A 27,450-nucleotide genomic window follows, 5' to 3' on the forward strand; every position below is an offset into this window, starting at 1 on the left:
CACATTTAGGATGGTGTTATTGAAAAGATAGTGCGATGGTTGGGTAGTTGGAAGAGGATGTACTTGTCTAAGGGTGGTAGGGTTACCTTTATTCAGAGCACACTTTTCAATTTGCCTTCGTATTTGATGTCCCTCTTTCCTCTCCCTACAAGTGTTACAAATCGGATTGAGAAGCTCCAACGTGAGCTAGACAAGGAGTTCAAATATCACCTGGTTAGTTGGTCCAAGGTTTGTTAGCCGCTCTCAAAGGGAGGGTTGGGAATTCGGAACTTGCGGACGTTCAATCATGCTCTCCTAGGTAAATGGCTTTGGCGCTTTGTGTGTGAGAGAAAGGCTTGGTAGAAAGTGGTGACATACTCTAAGTTACACTTTCAATGATGATATCTCACCCAAGCTAATAGTAGTAAATCAACTGCCACCAACATAAATAATGGGAGATGTGGTTTTGTTACCATGATTTATCAAGAAAAGACTATCAGCAACTCAATATTGACTTTGTCCTTTCATAGTGAAGGGCCCATCTAACATTTCTTAGTGAAGAGCCCATTTTCAATGAGGTGGTCAGGCTGGCATGAATGAGTCTACCTTTCTTCCTATGTAATGGAGCATGAGTGAGACCCAAAATTACAGAACATATGCATTCTTCAGTCTTATTGATATTAAGTATCCATTTGATGCTTTTATTTGATAAATCCTCAGAGTATATAGTATGTTCTCGGTGTGATAAACAAATGGAGTAGGTTTGTTAGCTTTGAAACTTCTTGTATCTCTTATAATTTCTATTTCCCCCCCTTGTATTTTTTTAGGTGTATACTTGATGGTGAAATGTTGGTCTGGGATACATCTTTGAACCGCTTTGCTGAGTTTGGTTCAAATCAGGAAATAGGTTTTTGTACCTTTTTGACTCAATAGCTTCTTTTTACTGTCTTCATGCCTAGTAGCATATGCATTTTTAAATGATGTTTTCTTGTTAACAGCCAAGGCAGCAAAGGATGGACTAGACAGTGATCGACAGGTTTTCTTTTCGATTTTTTTCCCTGTTTCTATATTGGATCTTTACATGTGGACACTCATTTATTTTTTGTTAAAAACTCTGATGCAGTTGTGTTGTATCCTTTCTGTGCCGGACTTCAAGGTCCAGGTCCAGCCTTTAATTTAGGCACCTTGATTTGATTTTGATGGCAGAAAAAGATTTAGACGAGTGTCCCTGCAAATTGGAAAATGAAACTTGCAAGTAATTAGTTATCATTGCTTGTTGTATCTTGACATGAGATTTGTTAGATATTGCATTTGATATTCTTTATGTTGGGGATACCAGTGTAATTCACCAAAGCTTGAAGGAGCGCCATGAGCTTTTGCGGAAAGTTTTGAAGCCTTTGAAGGGTCGTTTGGAAATCTTAGTACCTAATGGTGGTCTTGGTCTAAATAGTCACTGCCCTTCTGGTAAAAATTGATACTTGAGATTATGTATTAATTAAATCTTATGTAGTAGAAACTTTTCTCATGCATGAATATTTATCATCGTTGATAATAGTCAGTGGATGCATTCGGGATTTTCTCATACTAACATTTTGAAGCTCTATGCACTTTTATAAGAATTACATCTCTCTCTCTCTCTCTAGGCGGCGCCTGCAGGCGCGTCATGCCATTTCTCGTTACTAGTGTGCTGGTTCTTTCCTTTTTTTGGCTTCATTGGACAGTGGGTGGTTTCATGGTTATATATATATGCTTTATATAAAATCATATATATGCTTTATATAAAATCATCTTTTTTTAGATCTCTCTTCGATTGGGTTGATGTTCATAGAATATTTTAGGGTCAGTTTGGTAAATTTTTGAGAAGTGTTTTGGATTTTGAAAAAGTAAAAGTTGATAATTGATTTGGTTGGGCCACAATTGAAAAAAGTGTTGTATGTGTGGTCCACTAATGAAAATTTGTTTGGTAAGATTTAAGAAGTGTTTTTGAAAATTAAAAAATTGAGGAGTGTTCTCCAAAAAAAAAAAAAAAGAAAAAGAAAAATTATTGCAGTTTACACTCCACAGTGGTGGTCGCCTAGTGGCTGTCACCGCTGAGTCTCTGCTTGACAGACTTGGCGGCCATCGTGAGGTTGCCGAAAGTTCATGGCGGCCACCATGGTGTCATCGGTAGTTCATGACGGCCATTGGAGCTACCATAGGGTCATTGGAAATTCTTGGTGGCCACCACTTGGTTGCCAGAAGCTCCTCGCTGTAGAGCCTTAGGTTGTTCTTGGCGGCCATTGTAGGGCAGCTGGACGTTCATGGTGACCTGCACGGGTTCGCCAGAAGTTCATCCCAGCCACCGTAGGGCCATTAGAAGTTAATGGTAATTATCATGGTGGCCGTCGGAAGTTAATTGTAACTATTTTTTGAAAAGTATTATGTGTTTTATTTGTTGAAAAATGTTCTGTTTTGAGAAGAGTTTTGTGGTATGTTTTGGAAAGTATATTATTGGTGGGTGCTGCATCTGAAAATTCGTTTGGTTAATTGATGTTTGAGAAGAATTTTCAGCATTTGACAAATGAATAAAGTTTTACAAAACTCTACAGAACATGCCCTTATATAATGTTAACCTTTTAGATTCCAGACATCTTTAGGGTGGTTGTTTTTCTTGTATACTTTTCGTGTACGAGGGCTTTGCCTTTTATTTTTAATGAATTGTTATTCATCAAAAAAATTTGTTGCATTTGGGATTAACCTGCATCAACTGTGGACTGTGACTACTCTGGTCTCTTGATTTCCCAAATTATAATGTGGTGATTTTCTTTCTTGGTTCTTGATGTGGTGATTATCTCAAAGGGTAAGCCTGTCCTCCGCTTCTTGCCAAAGCACTCCATTGAATCTTTATCTTGACATTTCTCTGAATATTTATGGGTTGATTTGCTGTCTTATTTGTGCTGATGCAGGGGAACCTTGTTGGTCACATATTGCTCATAATGTGGATGATGTTGAAAGGTTCTTCAAAGAAACCGTTGAGAATAGGTCAGCTATATCTTTCATGTATTTAGGGGCAAAAGTATATCTTTGGTCATTATTTAGCTACAGGTCCAAATAAGCCTAAGTAGCTAGTTATTAAGCATGGAATATGCTCTGTTTTGCATTTCATATTTGGGCATTATAGGACTCTCGAAGTAGAATTGGCATATCGTCTTCCCTCCCACCCCCTTTGCAAAACCCAACAACTTTTTTTCCTAATTTTCTTCATGGGCATTTTTAGATTTTCTATTCGGCATAGGGGACTCCAATCTTTCTATTATTGACTTTCAACTTAGGTTTGTATATATTTTTTTTTGATAAGAAATAAGAAGTTTTATTAAAAAGCGTAAAGGCGCCTCAAGGTACACTGGGAGTATACAATAGGATCACCTAACTAGAAGGAGAAAAATGAAAAAGAAAATCATCGTAACTAATCGAAACTGGAAAAACATGCGCAACGGTCCAAAGATACAAAATTTGATAGCAAGAGGCTAGAATGTCTTCCCAAGTCCCCTCCAAATCCTCAAAGCACCTATTATTCCTTTCCCTCTACAGACACCAAAAAAAGCACGTAGGCACCATTTTCCATACCGCGGCACTCCCCCTCCTCCTCGAAGACCACCAACAAGCGAGCAAATCCTAAACCCTATTCGGCATCACCCAAGACAACCCAAACCAACTGAAAAAGGTGCTCCACAAAGCATAAGCTACCTCGCAATGAAGGAGAAGATGGTTCACCTTCTCCTCGGTCTTCTTGCACATACAACACCTGTTTCTCACAATCACCCATCGCTTTCTGAGATTGTCCAGGGTCAAAATTTTACCCAAAGCCGCCGACCTCACAAAAAAACTCGCCCTCGGAGGAGCTTGGGTACGCCACACACTCTTCCACGGAAATCCTCCCCCAACAGGACTCGCCAAGGCAGCGTAAAGGAGCTTGACCTTGAATCGGCCTCTTTTGGAAGAATTCCACCACAACCTATCTTTATACCCTCGCCTCACTTGAGCAGCATGTAACACCTGGAAAAAAGAAGCCAACACCTCCACCTCCCAATCATGAGCTTCTCTAGAAAAGCTCACATTCCACTGGTTAGAGCCATCCAGCACCTCCAAATGCTCTGCCACTGAAGCGTCCTTAGCGCAGACAATGCTAAATAAACCTGGAAAAGCATGCTTGAGAGCCAAATCACCACGCCACAGATCGTGCCAAAAGCGCACCTTAGACCCCTCCCCTACCTCAAATCGAGTAAACCTTTAGAAAGTGGCCCACCCCTTCCTGATGTTCTTCCACAACCCCACCCCCATAGGACCACCCGGCTCCAAGGAATACCACCCTCCCCAAAGACTACCAAATTTCGCCTCCACCACAGCCCTCCACCAAGAATCTCTCTCTAACCCATAGCGCCACAACCACTTCCTTAGGAGGGCGCGACTGAAAACCCTAAGGTTCCTGATACCCAAACCTCCCTCCTTAATCGGGGTGCAAACCTTCGCCCACTCCACCAGGTGGAACTTGAACTCGTCGCCTAGACCTACCCATAAAAAATCCCGTTGCAAGTTCTCAATCCTCTTTGCAACACTACCCGGAATGGGGAAGAGCAACAAATAGTACGTCGGCAAGTTGACAAGAGTACTCTTAATAAGCGTGACTCTCCCCTCCTTTGACAGATAAGATCTTTTCCACCCGGCCAACCGACGTTTTATCTTCTCAATAACTCCATCCCAAATATGTTTAGCCTTGCAAGAGGCCCCCAGCGGCAAACCAAGGTACCTAACCGGCAAGGAAGCAACCCCACACCCCAGAATACCAGCTAACCTGGCCACTTGCACCACATCCTCTACTGGAATTATCTCCGACTTGGCCAAATTAACTTTCAACCCGGAAACGGCTTCAAACAACAGAAACACACTCCGCAAATACCGAAGCTGGGTGGGCATAGCATTACAAAAAATCAAAGTATCGTCCGCAAACCAAAGATGGGAAGTAGTAATATTACCGACCTGAAACCCTTCAATAAAACCCCCGTTCACTGCCGCCAAAATCATTCTGCTTAGAGATTCCATCACAAAAACGAACAACAGAGGAGATAAAGGGTCCCCTTGTCTTAAGCCCTTGGAGCTGCTGAAGAATCCATTAGGCGAACCATTGATCAGAATCGAGAACCGCACCGATGAAATACAATGTTCAATCTAAGAACACCAAATCCCACCAAAACCACTTATCCTAAGCATGTATAACAAGAAACCCCAATTCACATGGTCATAGGCTTTTTCTAGATCCGTTTTGCATACAACCCCTGGCTCCCCAGAACGCAGCCGACTGTCTATGCATTCATTAGAAATCAAGACAGGATCGAGAATCTGCCTACCTTTAATAAAGGCACTTTGGGACTGAGAAATGATCTTATCCAGCACAACCTTCAATCGATTAGCTAATACCTTTGCAATAATCTTGTAGATACCTCCCACAAGGCTAATAGGCCGAAAGTCTCTGAGATTAGTAGCTCCGGGAACCTTCGGAATTAGCGAAATGAAGGAGGCATTAAGGCTCTTCTCAAACCTCTCCCCAGCATGAAAAGCACTGAATACCTTCATGACATCCTCCCTCACCACCTCCCAACAAACTTGGAAGAAAGCCATAGAAAACCCATCAGGACCCGACGCCTTATTGCCATTCATTTTAAACACTACCTTTCTTACCTCTTCCTCTTCGAAGTCTCTCTCCAACCATCTAGCCTCCTCCTCCGAAATGGAATCAAAGGAGATACCATCTACCATAGGCCTCCAGTGACATTGCTCCGAGAAAAGTCTTTGATAGAACTCAACCACATACTCGCTAATCTCGGTCGGATTTGAAGAGATGCTGTCCCCAATCATGAGAGAATCCATAGAATTGTGTCTTCTATTAGAATTAGCTATGGAGTGAAAAAATTTAGTACATTTGTCTCCTTCTTTCAACCACATCACCCTGGACTTCTACCTCCAACTCACCTCCTCCAATAGCGTGCAATTCTCTAGCTCTCGAACCACTTCCGCCTTCCTCCTAACCTCCTCTTCCTCCAAAGCCCTACTTTCTTCATTCGTATCCAACAACCGAAGCTCTTCAAGAAGCGTCCTCTTATTCCTATCAAGGTTACCAAAAACCTCTTCATTCCAAATCTTCAAATTCAGCTTTAAGGCCTTTAACTTGCAAGCAAACACAAAACTTGGCGAACCATGAAACACATAGGAATCCCATCATTGTTTCACTTGGGCCACAAAACCATCTGCTTTAAGCCACATGTTCTCAAACTTAAACGGCCTTTTCCCTCTTGACACCTCCCCCATCTCAAGTAAGATTGGGAAATGATCCGAGCACAGGCGGGAGAGCCTCTTTTGCTTAACCCCTGGACACCGGGCCTCCAACTCCGGGGAAATAAGAAACCGATCAATCCTTGACCATAGGGGGGGCTCATTTGAAATTGACCATGTATACAAACCCCCAATCAGGGGAAGGTCCATGAGCCCCTGATCCGAAATGAAATCCGAAAATTCCATCATGGACGAGTCTAAATGAGCATCACCCGATCTTTCGCTGGGAAAGCGAGTGACATTGAAATCACCCCCAATACACTAAGGCATGTCCCACCAACTAATAAAACCGGCTAACTCCTCCCAAAGAAGCCCCCTGTCCCTATAGAGATTCGGACCATAAACCCCAGCAAAAGCCCAAACAGAATGGTCTCCACTGCTTCTAAAAGATATCGCCAAAGTGTAAGACCCCACGCAAACATCGACCTTCTCCACCACCCTATTATCCCACATAATTAAAATACCAACCGAAGCCCCACTAGAATCCAAACAACACCAATCCACATGACTCCTCCCCCATAAGCTACGGACTATACTGCGAGACATCTCCTGAATCTTGGTTTCTTGAAGATAGACAATATCAGCCTTCCAATCCCTGAGCATATTACTCACCCTCAGACGTTTATCCTTCCATATTCAGCCCTCTCACATTCCAAGAAAGTATATTTAACTTCATAATGTCACCACCTGCCCCCTCCCCTTCCTATTGCTGCGACTTAAACTCGCCCCTTTAGTGTCATAGTTCACAGAACACTTCAAATTCCTGATCTCCCTCTTACCCTTAACCCGACTGCTTGTATTCAAGATCATCTCATTATTCCTACGTTCCTCTTCCAAGAAGGTCAAAAGTGCAAGCAATTGTAACTTGTGACCCGTATAAGAGATCCCCATAATCGGATAAATCTCATTAGCACACTGGATTACCCAATCCGAGTAACCCTTCACACCCCCAGCATTAGGCCCGTACGACTTCAGAGGAGAAGGCATACTGACCTCACAAGAATCTGTGCTTGCATCTCGAGCCTTAACCTCCTTGCCCATCTTCCCAGCAGAATAATCAGCTATGTCTCTAGTGTTCTGCAACAAGCCCAGCCCCTCACAAGCCTCCAAACCTACCTGAAACTCATCTCCCTGCGACCACGGCACCAGCTCATTAGCCTCGATCGGTGCAGGAACCAGAACTTCCCCCCCACTGACCTGCGACAACAACTCCGGCTGAATAGGAGACTCACCAGGCAGAACACGTATCCCCACACTGCCAGAACCCACTCTCGGCGCTGCCCCCACTGCCTCTGCGATCTGCACCATCGGCGAAGACTTCTCTTTCACAAATTGGGCCGGGTGTGCCGAACCTTGGACCAACATACCCATCAACGGCGCACTCTGGGGAGCACTGGCATGCTCTGAAGACTTCTCCCCGTCAGAGTGGACTCCAGCGCGCTCCACGAGATTATCCAAGACTTCGATAGGGCCACTCTGGGCTACCGGCGATAGCGCTGGCGATAGCATAGGAACACTGGCAAAGGCTCGCTTCCCCGCCTCTCCAGAACCCAGAATCGACACTGACCCCACTATCCTAGCAAAGGGTATCCCTGGCGAAACCTTTACCTCTGAAGATTGGGACGAACCTGCCGGACCCAGGGCCAACAGAGACTTTGCCGGCGTACTTTGCGTCTCTTCGGTGGTACCTAACACAACCTCCTTGTCGGAATGTTCACAGTGAACCTCCTCCCGGCTACTAGCGTCCTCGTCCGGACCAACCACGGCTACCGGCGACCTCGCCACCAAAGACTCCGATGACGACGCCCCCGGATCTCCGGCGTGACCTCCCTTCCGGACCATCGACGACCCACTCGTGGACACCGTGTGGACAGCAAGCTTCTTTTTCCCCTTAGGAGTTCGCTTCCCCTCGGCTATACTAACCCATGCCTGAATCCACACGCATTTTAGACTTAACCGCATAGACCTTCTTATTAGACTTAAAGAGTCTCATGGGCCGTGAGCCTACTTTAACGTCCCAGCCCTTCCCCATACCAAAACTACCCGATGGAACCAAAGGAGGGCCACTCTCAAGCCTTGGGCCATTCCCCACCAGCTCCTCCCTCTGCCTGACCTCAAGGACCGGAACTCCATTATTCTCTTCCATCTGTCTTGGCCCACCTCTGCTCTTAAGAGAGCCATCTCCAGACGTTGCAAACCCACGTGAACTTCTTTTTTTAGCCATTCCAACGTCTCCCTGCAGTTACGGAGCTCAAGGCTTACACCGGTATGGGACTGATTCTGACACTCAACCACTCCTCGTCCCGTCAGCGCTTGCACAGTACGGTTCTTCGTCACAGGCGACCTCTCCCGCGCTTGAATTCCACTCGCCGGTGCCTTGACTGCTGGCTCTTCTATCTCCTTACTGTTCTTCTTCTCCAGCTGACTTCTACCTTTGCTTTGGTACCTCGATGGCTTCTGAGACCTCTCCGGCAACTGGGCTCTCTTTGTCGCAGGCGACTTTGGTCGCATACCTGGTTTCCTCGAGCCTAAAACAAGCTTTTCCTTTGCTAATGAGGAATCCTTCAACCAACTGGGCACTCTCGCCACCGGCTCTGGAAAAGAACCAAAGCACTCCTCCTCCATGTTACCTGATAGCCCTAGGACCTCAGCGTAGCTCCTCCTTTCCTTCCCCTCATGAACTTTCTTTTCTTCCTTGGTATCACGAAGGGACGATCTTGCTATATAAAGCTCCGAAATAAAATGTTCCCATCCTTGCCCATAACGCCCTTCTGGAATGAGGACCAAACCGCTTCTTCGCCTCCCTTCAAATTCCTCCAACGTCAGAAAGTTCCCATGCCTGTTTGATCTACGTTGCGCAATGAACCGTGGATAACCTGCTCTGGACTGATCCCAGAGCACCTCTGAAGTGTCCACAGTCACTAGCACCTCCACGTTTCTGATCAACCACTCTAACTCGTCTGACTTAATGAAGATTGACCTTTGTTTCCCTTTGCTCCTCCTGAAAAGCCTTACCCCTGAAGCCCTTCTCTTCACCAACAGTTCAAACTCCTTCGCCTCCACTGACCACAATCTCCCTCCCGCCATAATGCCACCACTCCAGCCTTTCGCTAGAACTTAGGTTTGTATATGAAGTCATATTTGTAAGTTTGTGGACAAAACATATGCTAGAATAGAATATAATCGGCTGTTTTACTAAGGTTAGCTCGAGGGAGTTTCTTTATTTTAATTTCTTTGCCATTCATCTCTCTCTTCTAACCCTTTGTAATAGTAAAATTGTGGGCAAAATATCTGATTGCTGCCTACCGACCACCACTGAACTGCTACCGACCGTCTACTGACATCCGGTGGTCGGAATAAAAAAACTGTTTGGACGATTTGGTTTGGTAGGTGGGAGAATTTTTATTTCGTCCGTTAATCGACTTAACCGACCTTGGCCCTCAAAATTATTTTGCATCCATTTAGCCCAAAAAATGTCCAATAAACACTTGGTTAGCCCTAAAAAAACCATTTGTGCCCAAAAACAATCCTGTTTTGCCTTTAAAAATAGGCTTGGCCCAATATAAAAAGCTCATGACTAACCGACTTAGGGTCTGTTTGGGATTGCGGTTTCAGTAAGTGCGATTTTAAAAATTGCGTTTTTGAAATCGCAAAGATGTTTGGTAAACCATGTTAAAAAGTACTTTTTTTATCAAATACTTGTTATTCTAAATCGTGATTTTGGTTTAAATTCATACTTTTTCAAATAAGCACCCCCTAGCTTACTTATTGAAATCGCAAATTTTTTTTCCTATTTTAGATTAAATGTTTTTTAAATCGCAATGTTAAATGTCTTACGTTTTGTGATATATTTTAAAAATGCAGATTATTGTTGCGAAATCGCAATCCCAAACGCAGTCTTAAGTGACCGACATTTAACGAACTTCGACTTAACAGATATAGTCGAAATTTGTTCTTGTCGGTACGAAGTTGGTTAATTAACCGACTTAACCGACTTTTTGGTTTGTTAGGCAAAAATACCTATACCGACACCGATTTAACCGATACCATTCCTAAGTAGAAATGTATTTGACTTGGTAGTAATGGAATCTATCAGGCATTTCTAGAGGAATTTATAACAATTTGTTGCCTTACTAGACTGATAGATGATCTGCATCATTTATCTGGTTGATTATACATTATCTTTGTTTACATGCACCTGCTACTTTTGGCATGTTTGGAATAGAAGTTGACAAAAGTTTTGTTTGTATCAATAAAAGATAAATTATACTTCATGAATATCTAGAATCAGATCTAAAAATAGCTTAGAACCTGTTAAAGTATAAATTAAATGTTCAAATAAACCTTTTCCTACCAGCTTAAACTTTTGAGACAAGTGGTGATTTAACATGGTATCAGAGTAAAGGTCCTGAGCTCGAACACCGACTTCATCAAATTACCTCCCATTTAAATTAAATATTCCACGTGTTGGGCCCACCTATTAAAAGGGAGTTTGAGCCCACATGTGAGGGAGAGTGTTAAAGTATAAATTAAATGTTCAAATATACCTCTTCCTATCAGCTTAAGCTTTTGAGACAAGTGGTGATTTAACAGAACCCACGCATTGTTTTTGTCTTTAATTTCATAAAAATGTAAGGTAGTTTTGGAATTTTGGTAATGGGCTATATTTCTCTATTTAAAGATGACATGGGCATATTCTTGTATATTCTTTCCAACTTTTAGAAGGTTTAGCTAGCTCATAATGAATTCTAAGCCCTATTTAATTAGATTGCAAGCTTTATCCTTTGTTTAAGGGGTATTCTGCATGGGAAAGTTGCATTAGAGGATTTCACTTCAGACCTCCTATTCCTAGAAGGCTTGTCTGATTCATCCTTTCCTTTGGCTACAAGTGATATGGTTAGTAATTGAGGCTGTTAAGATGTGAACAAGGAAAAAGGAGGGTCCACAAAACTTTATTTGATTTAATCGTCAAAATTTGTGAAACAATATTTTGTTGATCTATCAAGTAGGAGATGCCAAGAACTTGCTTAGGTAGCTTGTCGTTGTTCAGTTTCTTCTGATAAGAGAAGAGCATATAGACAAAAAAATTGCTTGAAAAAGAGCCATGCCTTGATAAAATATTACTTGTTTTCAAAGCTTCCTGATATTGTCCTTTATATGAAGGATTTTAGATGGATGCAAGCTCAAGCTAGGTATATTCATCAAGTCCTGCACAAAATATTAGAATGAGATTCTTGGGGAAACACTCGGTTCCAAGGTTTTGAATTGATAACCAAGACTGCCAAATGGTCTACTTCGTTATTACCTTCCCTTGCTTTATGCCTTGTCCTGTTTTTCATTCTACTTACCCATTAAGATGATTTTACAATCAAAATGTCCCAAGCATCTTTAAGCCAATTAAAAGGTTTTATTGACGGCAAAAGGATTTCCTTTCATTCTTTATATATGTGTGTGTGTGTGTGTATAAAAAAGATGCTATTGAAAATGCTCAGGCATATTTTGCTAGCTTACTTTAATTTCCCCTAAAAGAAGTTCATTTGCCGAAAAGGAGCCCAATTGTTAATGTTATTTCATATTTTCTTAATGGGTTCTAAAAGTTCTTTGATGTCTCCTTACTGTAGAGGTAAGTTCATCTCATCACATTGATGGGACCAATGACTTTTCCAGGTACCATCTCAAATTCACATCCAAAAGGTATGGCGAAGAGTCCTAACACAATATCAAATAACAAACGATCACACACATGCGGCTTTTTGTGTGTCTGTGCTTGTGTGTGCAGGTTTGAAGATTGCAATGCTTTATCTGCAAGTTGTTCTTTAATGCTATGTGAACTTGGGTTAGGTTAGTTTGGTACTCGAGTGGAGAAGTCTGGATATTGATCAATTGTTGGAGTAAATCAATTTTAACTTTGTTGCTTCCTAGTGTGATGGTGTAGACTTCTCTCAATTTTGGTACAAGCCAAAAGCAACTGGACTCGAGGGCCACCTTTGAGACTGAGACATTGTGTTGTGTCTATGTACCTGATGCTTTGAAATATTCCATTTGCTTCCAGTAAGTGCCGTTTTTTCAAATTTTTATTACTTTACACTAGCAAGGGGAACAACCCTTGAAACCCAAGCATTCCATAATGACTGATAGCATACAAGTACTATAAGGGAAAGGTGAAAACAACCGTATTTAGGGAGTGCAATATATAACTTGAAATTTGATTCAAACATTTAGTATTCCACTACATTTTGATGCAAGTTACATTCTTATCAGTGTGTGGATGATACTATGATTACTAGGATTTGATTAAGAAAATTTTTGCAGCACCGGTTTCATACCAATGACTAGGGTAAACTAAGATACTTTGTTTATATTGCTAGGTATAGGGTTTTAGTTTATTGTAGAGGTATGTTTTTGATCTATTAGAAGAAGCTAGTTTGTTGGGTTCTCGACCAATTGATTCATAAAGATTCAAATCAAAAACTCTCGAAGGATGAAGGAGAATTATTTGGGGATCCTGACAGATGTCTTCAACTAGTTGGAAGCTGAAATTATCTTATCATCCTTAGACTGGATATTCGCTATCTAAAGTGAGTCCTTGGTCTTCAAATATTGTATAGGGCGAATGGGCAAATTAGAGTAAAAGGCTTTATCGAAACTGATTGGATAGATTCTTCCATAGATTTGAAGATCTACTACATGGTACTGTATCTTTTTAGAAGATAATTTGGTATAACAGTAAGAAAGAGACATTGTTAGTATGATCAAATGCAAAAGCTGAGATAGGGCAATGAGTCACACTTCTAGTGAGTTAATTTGTGATAATCAAGCTGTTGTTCATATTTACTCTAATACTATATTTTATGGAAGGAGCAAGCATATTAAGGCTGAATGTTTCTTTATTTGAGATAGAATAATGCTATACACCACACTTTTATCCAACTTTGTTGATGTGGCACTGCTAATCAATCCTTGAATTATTTTTGTTTAATTTAATTTAATTAAATTTTTTTTTTAACAATGGCTGATTGAGAGTGCTGCATCAACAAAGTAAGATAAAAGTGTAGTTTCTAGCATTTTTAGGCAAGGTATTGAGTGAAGGTATTTCTACACCGCTTGTAAAGTGTTAGAAGAGTTAGGGTTTGAGTCATTAGGGTTTTGGGGGTAGTTTGGTCTATATGATATTTCCCTAATTCTATATAATAAGATGCTTGTATTAGATTAAAGAGAAGTTGAATAATATAATAGTCTTCGCCTTTTGTGTCTAAACCGTTCATACAAACTTTAACATGGTATCAAAGCCTTAGGGTTTTAAATCCTTGGTTCTTTTGTTTTGTTTGTAGTTTTTTTTTTTCCGCTCTTTTTGTTTTGGTTGAATCTTGTTCTGTTGTTGGTGAGTGTTTTGCTAGTGGCAGCACCGCCCATGTGGGCGTAGTGCCCACACGGGCAGTGCCCTAATAGTTCATTGTTACGAAAAAAAAAAAAAAAATAGTCTTCGTTAGTGACGGCTTCTTGGTGTGTTGGCAACTGACGGCTTCTGGGTTTGTTGGTCGGCATGTTCTGTGGTGGCCGGCGTAGTTTGTAGTGTTTGGTGTAAGGTGGCTAGTGTGGTGCAGTGGACATCGGGAAAAAAAAAAAAAAAAAAAAAAGGTTGCTGGTGTGGGTGTTTGTGTTGTTGAAACATTGGTCTGTGGTCATCGTTTGATTCTATTGTTGCTGTTTTTGGAGTGGCCGGAATATTTTGTCTTCTCAGCAATTTTTCGACTTGGTTTTTTGTGTCTCCGGCGTGTTTTGCCTCTCTTTGGCATGTTTTGTCTATCTCTAGCGAGTTTCGGCGATTTCCAGCGTGTGTCCGGCAAAGCTCTGACGAAGTTTTTTATTTTATTTTATTTTTCAGTAGTTGTTTTCTGGCGAAACTCGTTGGTTGATCATGTGGAATGTGATCGTTGTTGTTAGTGATTGATGTATCCGACTGGCCTTGATATTTTGCGGTGAGACCCGATCACATCTGTTGTCAGTGATCGTTGTATTCGACCGGCCTTGGGGTTTTGCGGCGAGATCCGATCAAATCTTGATTGTTGGTGATCAATGTTTCTGACCGGCCATGGTGTTTTGCGGCGAGACCCTATCACATCTGTTGTTAGTGATCCATGTATCCGAACGGCCATGGTGTTTTGCGGCGAGACCCAATCACATCTGTTGTTAGTGATTGTTGTATCTGACTGGCCTTGATGTTTTGCGGCGAGATTCGATCAAATCTTAGTTGTTGGTGATCGATGTATCTGATCGGCCATGGTGTTTTGCGGCGAGACCCGATCACATATGTTGTTAGTGATTGTTGTATCCAACCGACCTTGGTGTTTTGTGGCGAGATCCGATCAAATCTTGGTTGTTGCAGTTTTCGACGAGTTTTCGACCGGCGTTGAAGTTTTATTAAATTATCTTGTTATTTGTATGAGTCTTTGTATTGTGTGCTTCAAGCTGTTCCAGCTTGAGGGGGAGTGTTGGAGTATGTTTTTTTAGTTATTTTCGTTTGCTTGTATCTTCCAAGCTGGATTCATATGATGTATATGCTTTGGCTTAAGGGGGAGTGTTAGAAGAGTTAGGGTTTGAGTCATTAGGGTTTTGGGAGTAGTTTGGTCTTTATGGTATTTCCCTAATCCTATATAATAGGATGCTTATATTAGGTTAAAGAGAAGTTGAATAATATAATAGCCTCCGCCTTTTGTGTCTAAATTGTTCATACAAACTTTAACATAAAGTTTGAAGATAAACTTGCAGAAATTTTTATCAAGTCTTTGGGCCACAATGGGTTGGAGTTTATTTGTGATTAGTTTTTAATATGATATATTAGCTCCAAATTGAGGCAGGGTGTAGAGCTGCATTGGAGTGTATCATAGTAATAAGTATATTACAAAAGGGTTGTGCATATATATATATATATATAGTTAGAGGTGGGGTAGATTATTCTCTTCACCAATAATTGTTTCCCAACGTCTTTTTCTCCCTCTTCTTAATAAACCCTAATTTAACAAACGTCATTGTTTCTCGTATTTTGGGAGTATTTAACCTACTGGAAAATAAATTAAGAGAAACATTATCATTTATATCCATTTGTCTTTGGCCATATAGATAGATTTATTGTGCATTGTGTCAAGTTAAAACTTGAGTGACCCAGAGTTATATGTTTGATTTATTCCAATCATTAATTAGTTTTAATTCTTTAGAGATGAAGGGATTGTGTTAAAGGACCTTGGTTCCAAATGGGAACCTAGTGATCGGAGTGGAAAGTGGTTGAAGTTGAAGCCTGACTATATTCGTGCTGGTTCTGATCTGGATGTTCTTATCATAGGTCTGTATTTTAATTTTTTTTTTCCTCTTTTCATATTTGTTTACTCCAAAGCAATATTGTAGCTACCTTTGCTTGCATGCATTTTTATAGGGGGATACTATGGCTCTGGTCGTCGTGGTGGTGAGGTCAGTTTTCCATCTTTTGTAATGTATAAGAATCCTGTTTTTGCACATAATATGTGTTTCATTAGAAAATCTACGTACCGATGTACTTATTATTGCAGGTAGCTCAATTCCTGGTCGGCCTTGCAGAGCGTCCAGCCCCAAATACATACCCTAGGCGGTAAGAATTTCTCATTAATTAGCTTGGCTCACTATATTTAGTAGCTTTGTACAAGTAAAATACCACCGAAACAACTTATAATTGTGGTATGATCTTCTATATGTTTCATACTAATTTTTTCGTACAGTTCCCTTATCTTCAGGAGCAAATAGCAATCTTCCTGAATAATGCTTCTTTAACACTGCCAATTGTTCATGTTATCTTTGTGTCAGGCACATAATCTATACATCTACCGCCACACTGTTCTTTGGCGGTGCGCTCGATCGCACATTGGCGATCGATCCTGGTGTTGGGCGCTCGAGCCTAGGTTTCCTGTGCTTGATCGCAGTTTTAGCCAATTTACACTTAAGTCCAAAATATCCAAGAATGTCTCATTTTCGTCCATGACCTATAAAAACACAGAAAACACAAAAAAGGGAGTAAAATTGCACAAAGTAACACAACTAAAGAATTAACAAATATAAATTAAGGGGTTAAAATATAGATATTTTAGCACTTAACAATATATACAATATTACTTATAAAAAAAAAAAAAAAAAAAAGCAAACGAAAAACACATAGAAAAACATACTCTAACATGTGACTGAACTTGAATGAACAGTCTCAAACAATATTGTAAAGCATGGTTCGATCAATTCAGTTAGGTAGTAACTACATGTGGTTTGGAAAGAGCAATGATAGGATCAATTCAGTTAGGTAGTAACTACATGTGGTTTGGAAAGAGCAATGATAGGATATTAAGTTTTTATTAGACTAAGCCTTATTGGATATTGTGGTTACTGGCATTGATGTAGATGCTGTTAAGGTCTTCAAGGCTCATTTGAGTATGGCATTTTTACATGAATGATTGGGTGAGTGGCAATACTTTCTTGACATTAAGGTTGCAAGATCAGAGCAGGGTTTTTCCTCTTTTACAAAGGAAGTATGTGCCTGATATTCTTGTGGAGAAAGGCGTGTTGGCTGCCAAACTTGTGGACAACCTGATGGATCCCAATACTAAGTAAGGATAAGGATAAAGACATTTGAGGATCTTGTAAGGTATAAAAGATGCGGGGAAATTGATTTACTTGATTGTGACTCTACCTGCCATCACTTTTTACTGTTAGAATAGTTAGTCAGTTCAGGCAATCACCAAGGCAACATAATTGGAATGCTGTTTGTTGTATCTTGTGGTATCTGAAGGGTGCTTCTGGCAAAGGTTTAGGGTTGAAACCTTGGACAATCTAGATATGGTTGCCTTTTCAGATGCAGATTAGATTGGGTGATCCTCTTGATAAGAGGTCCATGTCTGGGGTTTGCAGTTTCGTAGAAGGTAATCTTGTTACTTGACGAGTAAGGATCAGAATATGGTGGCAGATCTAGTGCAACAGTAGACTATGACGCATCTAGCATGTGAGATGTCGTGGGTGAGAAATCTTTTGGAGGAGATGGACTTTCCTAATAAAGGGTCTTCATGATGTTTTCTGATAACAAAGCTGCAATGTATAAAGCCATTAACCCTTTGCACAGGATAGGTTATGAAATTGCAAATTGTGACATCCTATGTTAGGTCATGTACTAGTTGGAAGATTTTTTACTAAAACATTTAGCAATAATCATTTTTGCACACTTTGTAGCAAGTTGGGCATGATAGACACCTATGCTCCAACTTGGGTGAGTTGTAAGATACTAAGATAACTTTGTTGATTATATCTTTCATATAGTGTACTCTCATACTTCACTAGATGAAGGGGCTGATGGGTTGAGGTAGAGGATAAACAGTAGTGTAGAAGTTCGTTCTCTTTATGAGTTATTAAGAGGTTCAAATGGAATGACGCCTTAGAAGGCTGTTTTGTGCAGCAAGGTTCCATTTTTTTTTTTTTTTTGGTTTTTTGGTGGACAATAGCTTTAGGGAAGATTCTAAAAGTTGGTAATCTCATTAAATGAAATATTATTCTAGTGAATTGATATTTTATGTGCAAGTGTAATAGTGAAACTGTGGATCGTTTGTTGATTTGTTGTGTAGTGGCAAGCGAGTTGCCTTTTGTCCTCTCTGTTTGAACTCTTAACTGGTGATGCCTCAGGAGGTGATTGATGTGCACTTTGAGTGGAAAGGTTGGTTTGGAAAGCACAGGATTTCCCTCATTTGGAATGCTGCTCCCGTTTGCTTAATTTGGACAATTTGGAGAGAAAAATAATCATACATTTAGTTCTGTGGAGTTGTCTATTGTTGAGTTGAAATCAGTGTTCTGGAGAGCGTTAATTGAGTGGTCTCGTGTGCTTGGCACCACTTCCATGACTTCGTTTATAGATTTGATTGATTCCCTTCCTTTTTATTGTAATTATTTGCTTAGACATCCTGTATAAATGAGGTTTCCCCCCTTTTGTCTAATAAAATCATATCCATAGAAAAAATATTATGTAAAATAGCTCCAGGAATGATTCTAGTGAAGTTCTGTCTTGCAGATTTCTTTCCTTCTGCAGAGTGGGTACTGGGCTTTCAGATGAAGAGCTGGATGCTGTTGCAACCAAATTGAAGCCTTTTTTTAGGTACTTCTTAGATAACTTGATTATAGAAATGTGAGTGTTTCACTGTTTCATCATTTAAAATGTACGATGAGCTAGTGGCAAAACAACCAGAATACCCATGGCTGTGAGGTATGCCTTTCTCACCTCTCAGCTTGTGGTCGTTGACCTAAAATTAATCTCATTGGTAATTTGAGTTTGGTTTTGGTTTGGGCAAGATTAGGTCCAATACCTGATTCGTTATTTGATAAATGAGAAAAGTGCCATTGAGTTTGTATTTTATTCTGATATTCAAGGATGTTGTTTAGAGTGGACGCCAGAAGTGGGCAAGATATGCTTGCTTATGTGGGCCCATCAACAAACTACTAGGCATCAAGAATCTTTTAGGTGTCTTAATATACTATCCTCAGGCTATATTTCGTTTTATTGACTGCTTTTTCAGGAAATATGAATACCCAAGGAAGCCACCACCAAGTTTTTATCAAGTAACGAATAACTCGAAAGAAAGACCAGATGTTTGGGTTGACAGCCCTGAGAAGTTAGTAATTTTTTATTTCCTTATTCAAAATTTTTTCATTTTTAACATCAATATTGTCAGTTACCCCCTTTTTATTCTTCCTTGTTGCAGATCAATAATTCTGTCTATTACCAGTGATATCCGAACCATAAGATCTGAGGTGTGTCCCCAAAACTATGAAATATTTCCATTCTATTAACTGGAAAAATTATGACAAATCTGTGCTTGGTAGATTGTCTGCTGTTACTAATGTTATTTGCTTAATGCCTTATTTATGACCTGTCACTATACACAATTGATCTATTCATTCTTGCAGGTATTTGCTGCACCGTATAGCCTGAGATTTCCACGTATTGACCGAGTGAGATATGACAAGCCTTGGCATGAATGCCTCGATGTGCAATGTAAGTGGGTTAATATGTTATGAGGCTTCTGTAGGTTTTCAATTTCACTGAAGGTCACTACTATATCTCTGTTTCGGTTTCCTTCTATATTCTCTTATTTTAGTTTTTGACAGAAGTTAGACATAATGTGTTTTTAAAATTTATTGTTTGATTGCAGCTTTTGTAGAACTTGTACATTCAAGCAATGGTACTACACAAAGGGGCACAGATTATGGTGGCCTTCAGGAAAGTAGACCAAAACGCATGAAATTCTCTAAGGGAGAGAGAAAGAACCTCTCTGTCGTTCCTTCTCATTTAATTCAGACTGATATTTCTGACGTTATGGGGGGCTCCTCAATATTTTCAAATATGATGTTTTGTATCCTATTGAAAGTTCTTATGAATTACCACTTTCTAACAATCCCTCAAGTGATTGACAGAGCATCTGATCTTTCAAACTGTTTTCTGCATTGAATGCACTATAGTTTGTCGTATGATGTGTAAATGTCGAATTACAACCATTTGTTAGGGGGAAAAGTTGTGTTGGTGGTGGGGGGGGATGCCATATCAAGCATGGGTGGTAAGCAGACCTGTTCTGAAAAAGTTGAGGCATTTTGAATTCCTCGTTAGTAAGCCCCTCTGGATAGTTTTATCATTTGACTTGTTTCCTTAAGCCAAATGATTTATCTGCTGGTGATATAGTTGAGGCATTTTGAATTCCTCACATGTATTGGTGATATCACGCTCTTTGTTGCATTTTAATCCTACTGTCCATCAAAGTGGAAATACATTTCATTGTCCCAGGAAAAAGGAGAAAGGAAAGAAATGTAGTACTTTTAGGTGATGTGTTGCTTATCTGGTTATGTCTTATTTTTCTTTAGTTTTTTAATAATGTTTAATTGCGTTTAAAATGAAATGTTCTGTTAATGGTTCTTGGTATCTTACCAGTTGCCAAATCCTTTTGGTGCTGTGCTGAATCTTCCTTGACATCTAGACTTCGTTAATTTTCCACCAACCCTGTCTCTTGATTCCTTGCACAAAATGGTTGCTGAGAATGGAGGGACTTTCTCAATGAATTTGAATAACTCAGTTACTCATTGTGTTGCAGCTGATAGCAAGGGTTTCCTCTCTCCCTCTCTCTGAAATTTTCATGCACACACCACTCACACACAGGCACGCATATGCATACACAAACACACATCTATATCTGGCTGGAATGTATAAAGAAAAATAACGTTTGGCAGGGATCAAGTATCAGGCTGCAAAACTTCATGGAGATATTATTCATTACTCTTGGGTATTGGATTGTTGCTCACAAAAGAAGCTCCTCCATTTACAGCCAAAGTTAGTCATGATTTTTAATCTATAACTTATTTCTGGAAGCCCTTGTAATATTTCCAATGTTTTAGAGAAGTACAGTTCTTTTGACTGTTTTCTCTTAAAGGTACTTCCTCTTCCTTTCTGGCTCATCAAAGAAGAAGTTACAAGAAGAAATTGATGAATTTTCTGACTCATACTACCAGGATCTTGATCTTGCAGGCATCAAACAGGTATATCTGAATAGGAATTTAAGTTGCTTTCTACCTTAAATTTGTACTATTTTGTGCACAAAATGGCTACACTATGTATAGAAAAAAATGAAAGAAGAATTAAGGTAAAGAGGAGAAGCATTGGTAAAACTTTCAGTACATCCATTTGTTTTTTAAATATGTAGTATTGCTATTAATGAAGAAACATAAAGCAAGCTTTTGACAAAAATGACATGATTTACATAGTTTCATTCTTTCCAGCTCTTAAGTAATGTGGACAGATATGAGGCGACGAAAACTATCGACTATTATAAGAAAAAGTACTGTCCAAAGAAGAAATGGTCCCACTTTTATGGCTGCTGCATTTATTTCCGCCCTTCAATACCATCTTTGTAAGTTTTGTTGACTATACAATTTTACATTTATGGCTTGTCTATCTATCTTAGATTATATGAATTTACTTGGTCTTCTAAATACTTTGTTTTCCCAAATGGTTGTTCAATTGTTTGTAACTTTGTTTGAAGGAAACCAGATTGGGAAGTTTTGTTGGGACTTGCATTGAGGAGGTTGAAGCTTGAAGTTTCCATGGCTGGTGGAAAAGTCAGCCACAGTATTGCTCTTGCTACCCATTTGGTAGTTTTGTCAGTACCAGGTTTTGACGTAGACTTTGAAACTCTATTGAAAAGGTAAGTACATTCAAGATTTTCCGTGTCGATCAGGGATATTTGGTCCATGTTGTAGTAGGGTTTGCATGGAAAGAAAAGAGGAGGCTTATGTTCATCTACGGTAGCCTACCTCACACATCTTATTATATAGGTTCTAAAAAATATTACAACTACCAAGATACCCCCAAAACCCTAACAAACTCTTCTAGCACTCCCCCCCAAGTTCGAGCATATATATCATATAAACCTAGCTTGGAACAAGTAAACTTTAACCGGTTACAAAATCTTGTAAACATATCAGCTAACTGGTCCCCAAACTTCACGAATGTTGTAAATATACCTCCATTGATTATTTTGTCTCGAATAAAATGATAATCAACCTCAATATGTTTGGTCCTTCCTTGAAATACTCGGTTAGATGCTATATATAAAGCAGCTTGGTTATCACAAAATAATGGGATAGGAGTGGGAGCTGAAAACCCAATCTCCTGAAGAAAATGTTGTAGCCATGTCAACTCACTAGTAGTCTAGTAGTATGAACCATTGCCTTGTACTCTGCTTCAGCACTAGAGTGCGCTATTGCTATCTGTTTCTTACTCTTCCAGCTTACAAGATTACTACTTAAGAGTGTACAATATCCTGTAATAGACCGTCTATTTGAAGGAGAACGTGCCCATTTTGCATTCGTAAAACCTTCTACCTTAAGATGTCCATTCTGTCTATATAGTATCCCAAGATCAGGGGCTCTCTTCATACACCAAATAATGTGAGTAACAGCTTCCCAATGTGAAACCTGAGGAGCCTTCAAGAATTGACTAACAACACTAACTGCATATGAAATATTTAGCTCGGTGATAGTAAGATAGTTCAACTTTCCAACTAGATGATGATAAATGCTAGGATCTTCAAATAATTCCCCTTCATCCTTCTTTATTTATTGATTCCAATCCATTGGAACCTTAACGGGACGAGCACCCAAAAGACTTGTCTCTTCTAACAAATCAAGTACATACTTTTCTTGAGATAAGTTGATACTCGTTCGAGATCTAGCAACTTCAATACCTAGAAACTATTAAAGTTTGCCCAAATCCTTTGAATGACCGCTACTGCAAAAATTGTTTCAATCATGCAATGCATCCTAAATCATCTCCAGTAATGACGATGTTATCTACATATACTACAAGGAGAATATTGCCTGCTCTAGTATGTGAAAGAAATACTAAATGATCCGTCTGACATCTTTGGAGACCAAACTCCAATACTGCTTCAGAGAATTTTCCAACCATGCCCTCGGTGATTACTTGAGACCATATAATGTTTTTTTTTAACTTACAGACATGGCTCTGATACTCCCCTTGAGTAACAAACCCAAGTGGTTGCTTCGTATAAACTTCTTCATGTCATTCCCATCTAAAAGGCATTTTTTTTTTTTTCATCCAATTGAAACAAGGACCAATCGAGATTAGTAGCCAAATAAATAAGAACGCGAACAAATGAAATTTTGGCAACTAGAGAAAAAGTTTCATAGTAGTCAATATTGTACGTCTGTGTATAATCCTTAGCAATCAAACGAACTTTTAACTGTTCAACCGAACCATCAATATTAAACTTAACAATGTAAACCCATTTGCAGCCAATAGGCTGTTTACCGAGCGGTAACAGATCCAGCTCCCACGTCCTATTTTGATGCAAGGCCTTCATATCCAATTCCATAGCTTGCCTCCAACCAGATTCAAATAACACATCATGCTGTCTTTGAGATGGAAATGGTTGTCTTTTTCTCTATTTTCTGCCTCAACTTTATTCTTATGTTATTGTTATGGAATTATGCTAACTTTTGACACAAGACATGCCTCAACCACCACCCCCACCCACAATACTACCAGTGTGCCATGTGAACCAACGCTCAAGGGGCTTTCTTTTTTTCATTGCAACTGCTGTCTGCATGTGTAAATTAGAGTTTATGATGTATGCCCTTGTTTTCTCCCCTTTTTTTTGACAGTTTCACTTCATCAGAGAAGCATCTTTTATGGAACAAGGGGTTGCATGTTGTGAAATCTCAATGGTTGGAAGACTGCTTGGAGAGGGACCAAAGATTGCAAGAAGGACCATATAGCTTGAAGACCATTGGGGTGCAAGATTTGGAAATTGTAGAGTGGTCAGTTCCAATAAGCTTTTTCATTTTTAGAGTTATGCTTGAGCCAGCATATTTTAGATATGGCATCCTGGGAATTGATTTGCCATAGTATTTTCTGACTTCGGAAGATTGATAACTACTGGAATTGTGAATCTAATCGTCAATGTTCAAGAAATTTTTAAAGTAATAATGGTTGGAAATTTTTGTAATCCTTAATTATGTAAAATGTCTTAAACAACTATGGTTACAAATTTGATTGCACAAATCATCCGTTACAAGTAAGATAGATTTGGTGGAAATATTATGCAGTCTTGTTAAGTGGCATTTATCATAGTATATTGATTTGTACATGAAACAGAAACATTCATTGGTATATATATTATCTGTGTGCGTGCCTGTGCGCATGTGTTATATTCCTTTTCGTCTTCTTTTGTGAGTGTTTTTTTGGGCGGGTGGGCAAGGAGGTTGTGTTACTGATTGTGGTTTTAGGTTACCTTATGTTGTTTTAATATCTGTTCAAAATAAGCCAAAAAGTTGAGATCAGTGAAGTTAAGACTTGTGCAAAATTCCCTCCTAATCATGATTTATTGCATATTTATAAGCCCTGTTAGCAAATGTTTTCAACATTTAAGATTTTGCTTGAAATTGGAAATCGGGGATCACAAACAGCACCATTGACTTTCACGTTACGTTTGGTTGGAGGGATATAAGAGTTGATTTATGCTCAATAATGTAAAAGTGGAAGGAGAAAACCTAAATTGGGGTTCTCTTTCCACTGATGTATTATTTAATGCTAATTTAGGAACGATACAGTTACAGAAGTGCCCTCCAGCATGATAGAGTCTAATACTAAGGATAAAAAATATACAATCCCTCACCACTCCCCCTCAAGGTGTGGTAAAGATATCATGCATGCCCAGCTCACTTTAGGTTGTGTGAAGAACTTTACAAGACTATTAAAGCTACTGAACAAAAATTCAATAGGTTTCTTTGGAATGGGAAAGGGGAAGGGGCAGCAAAGGCTAAGGTTTCTTGGTGTGATCTTTGTTTTCCTAAGAAGGAGGGAGGTTTGGGGTTGAAGAGGCTAGAAGTTTGGAACCAGACCTCTATGCTTAGGCATATTTGGAGCTTTTTTGGGTAGCATGCGTGAAAGAGAACCTCTTGAAAAGAAAGAGTTTTTGGAGTGTAGGCATTCCTCAGAATTGTTCTTGGAGTTGGAGAAAATTTTTGAAGCTAAGGGATATTGCCAAAAGATTCTTGAGGTTTGAGGTTGGGAATGGGGAAAGCATCCATCTGTGGTTGGATTGTTGGCATCCTTCAGGGATTTTGATTGAGCAATATGGTTTTAGGACTGTTTATGATGCTCATAGTAATATTGAAGCAAAACTTTCCTCTGTCATATGTAATGGGGATTGGTTTTGGAGTCCAGCCAGGCCAGAAGCTTTAGTTGAGATACAAGCTAGACTTCCTGAAGTTAGCTTGGGTAAACCGGTTTGGACTGCTTCTAAGAAGGGTATCTATGTTAGTTCAGGAACTTGGGAAGCATTTAGAGAGAAGAATGAAGAGTCTATTTGGTGGAAGATGGTCTGGTTTCCTCTTGCTATGAAGGATAGGCTTCTTACAGGGGAGAGGTTACTCAAATGGGGCTATAAGGGTGAAGTTCAATGCAGTTTCTGCCATAGCCAATTGGAAACTCGTGATCATCTTTTTTTTGAATGCAGTTTTAGCTCCAGAATCTGGATTTTCTGCATGTCTTGTTGCAGAATTGAGCAGCCTCCTGTGATTTGGGATGATCTTGTGCAGCTAGGCTGTAACAATTGGGGGGAAAAATCTCTTCACAGCTTCTTGTGTCGTCAGGTTCTTGGGTCTGTTGTGTACAATCTTTGGCACACCAGAAACAAGCTTCGACATACTGGTACTCTGAGCACTGAAGAGCAGATTTTGAAAAAAAGTCTATGGGAAGTCAGAACTAGACTTGTTGGGAAAGGAAGGTTTCCTAGAACTAGGGAGAATCTTTTGTGCTCTTTGTGGAATTTACCTGCTGATATGCTTTTGTAATGTTGGCTTGTAGGTTTTGTTTTCCCTGTTTTGGTTGGTTTTCTCGGCCTTTGTAAGGGCTTGTAACTGTGTTTGAGGAATTGCTCTTTTTTTGAGCCTAGTTGTTAATGAAATCTCTTATTCATCGGAGGAAAAAAGAAGAAGAAAACTTTACATGACCTGGCCGTTGACAATGGACAGTTTGACCCACAGTATCATCTGAATTTGAAAACAACAGTCCAATTAGATTATGGTCCTATACTCTTACATGTTAGTTCTTTTTGAGTTTGCAGCAGCATTGAATTTTGTTCTGGTTGAAGAAGAAATTGTTCTATGTTTCTATTTCTGAAATACAGGGTTATACCGAAGAAGATTGAAAGTATCTAATTTATTTTTATTTTTTTCTATATATATTTTTAGAATATTAAAAGGCGTCCCATTCAAATTGAATTTTTAAAATGTTGGTCAAAATGTAAAGCGTTACTTACTATTTGCATAATATGAATGCTGTGTGTGATATTTTTCTTTTTGGCTAGATGTTCTGATTGATATAGCTGTTTTGCTGTGTCACGATTTTTCAGCAATCATGATAAACATGACCAGGATCTAGGAGCCCCCGCTGGATTGGACAATGAAGAAAAACAGAATATGTCCCCTTCTCTTGATTTAAGGGAACAGATAACAGACAAAACTGCTTTAGGAAAACCTAAAACTTTGGCCTCATATGAGGGGATCGGGAAAAGGAAAAGAGGAAGACCTGCTGGCACAATCATGAACAAAGGAAAAACAACTATGACCCAAGCTCGAAGAACACGGGGACGTATTGGACAGAGGCCTGCTAAAATATGTGATAATGAATCAGATGAAAGCTTATCTCATGACGAGAAGACACACAGAGAAGAGAACAACATAAGAGAAGGAAATCATGAAACGGTAGGTACGGGAAGCTCAGAAATCCAAGGGACTGAAATAATAGAAGATTCTGAATCATCAGCTAGAGGCAAGGCAGCGGAGGAGGTTGAAAAAGATATTGGATATGAAGAGTGGCACGATAAAGTTCCAAATGTTGAAATGACTAAAATGCATATTAATAGCAAAGACGGCGAGAGGTTGGAGAAGTTGGAAGTTATGGCTGATCCGGTTCAAGCCATGTTGTTGGATATGATTCCGAGCCTTGGAGCGAAGGAAGTTGGGACAAGAGAGAGAATTCTCAATGATGAGAAACCACCCTTGGATCCCAATGCAGGGCCTACAAAGAAAAAGAAAGTGAGCTACAAGGATGTTGCTGGTGAGCTGCTAAAGGATTGGTAAAATATGATATGTTTGTTGGTTGTAGGTTTTGTATGAGAATGTGAATGAGGGAAACGAAATGATTTCTCAGTAATACGAGTTTTGTATTATTAGCATAATGCTGTGTCTAGATTCTGATGTGAGCATCTTCAGTAAAAACTGTGAGCTCTCTTCATTGTCTTGTAATATACCAAAGAGATACTATATGCACTATGTTATTGTACTTTTCATATAGACCAAACACTATTGTCATTATATAAATATTGTGATTTTGCCTGAGCATAAACCAGATTGTGATCGACTGATGTGACCAGTTTATTTTTGAGATATCAGGGTGTGCCATGAAACATGAAGTTCGAACGATTGAGGTGGATTGAGGTCTCCTGTAATCTTTTAAAAAAGCAAAGCAGTGAAATCGAT

The 27,450-nt window shown here is 39.6% G+C and overlaps 2 protein-coding genes across 3 annotated transcripts; both read left to right on the plus strand.

Annotated features, from left to right (window-relative positions):
- Nucleotides 1-806: 806 nt before the first annotated feature.
- LOC132190025 (DNA ligase 4-like) lies at nt 807-1,189 on the plus strand (the record flags this gene model as incomplete). The annotated part of the gene is given in 3 exon segments (XM_059604902.1): nt 807-886; nt 978-1,015; nt 1,103-1,189. Coding segments are annotated over 3 exon segments (175 nt in total), but the record flags the coding sequence as incomplete, so codon positions are not given.
- Nucleotides 1,115-27,310, plus strand: LOC132190024 (DNA ligase 4-like). Of its 2 annotated transcripts, none has more exons than XM_059604900.1 (18): nt 1,115-1,234; nt 1,319-1,443; nt 2,925-3,000; nt 15,561-15,685; nt 15,776-15,810; nt 15,909-15,967; nt 18,413-18,496; nt 18,915-19,010; nt 19,101-19,149; nt 19,306-19,393; nt 19,551-19,751; nt 20,367-20,492; nt 20,617-20,716; nt 20,817-20,922; nt 21,163-21,293; nt 21,426-21,587; nt 23,569-23,724; nt 26,322-27,310. In XM_059604900.1, the coding sequence occupies exons 1-18, from the start codon at nt 1,179-1,181 to the stop codon at nt 27,049-27,051; spliced, it is 2,505 nt and encodes an 834-aa protein (XP_059460883.1). In that variant the 5' UTR covers nt 1,115-1,178; the 3' UTR covers nt 27,052-27,310. The 2 variants fall into 2 exon arrangements, with proteins under 2 accessions (XP_059460883.1, XP_059460884.1); XM_059604901.1 differs by having other exon boundaries at nt 23,583-23,724; nt 26,322-26,412.
- Nucleotides 27,311-27,450: the final 140 nt, after the last annotated feature.

Source organism: Corylus avellana, chromosome ca8 (genome assembly GCF_901000735.1).
Source record: "Corylus avellana chromosome ca8, CavTom2PMs-1.0".
In the NCBI taxonomy this organism is placed as follows: domain Eukaryota; kingdom Viridiplantae; phylum Streptophyta; class Magnoliopsida; order Fagales; family Betulaceae; genus Corylus; species Corylus avellana.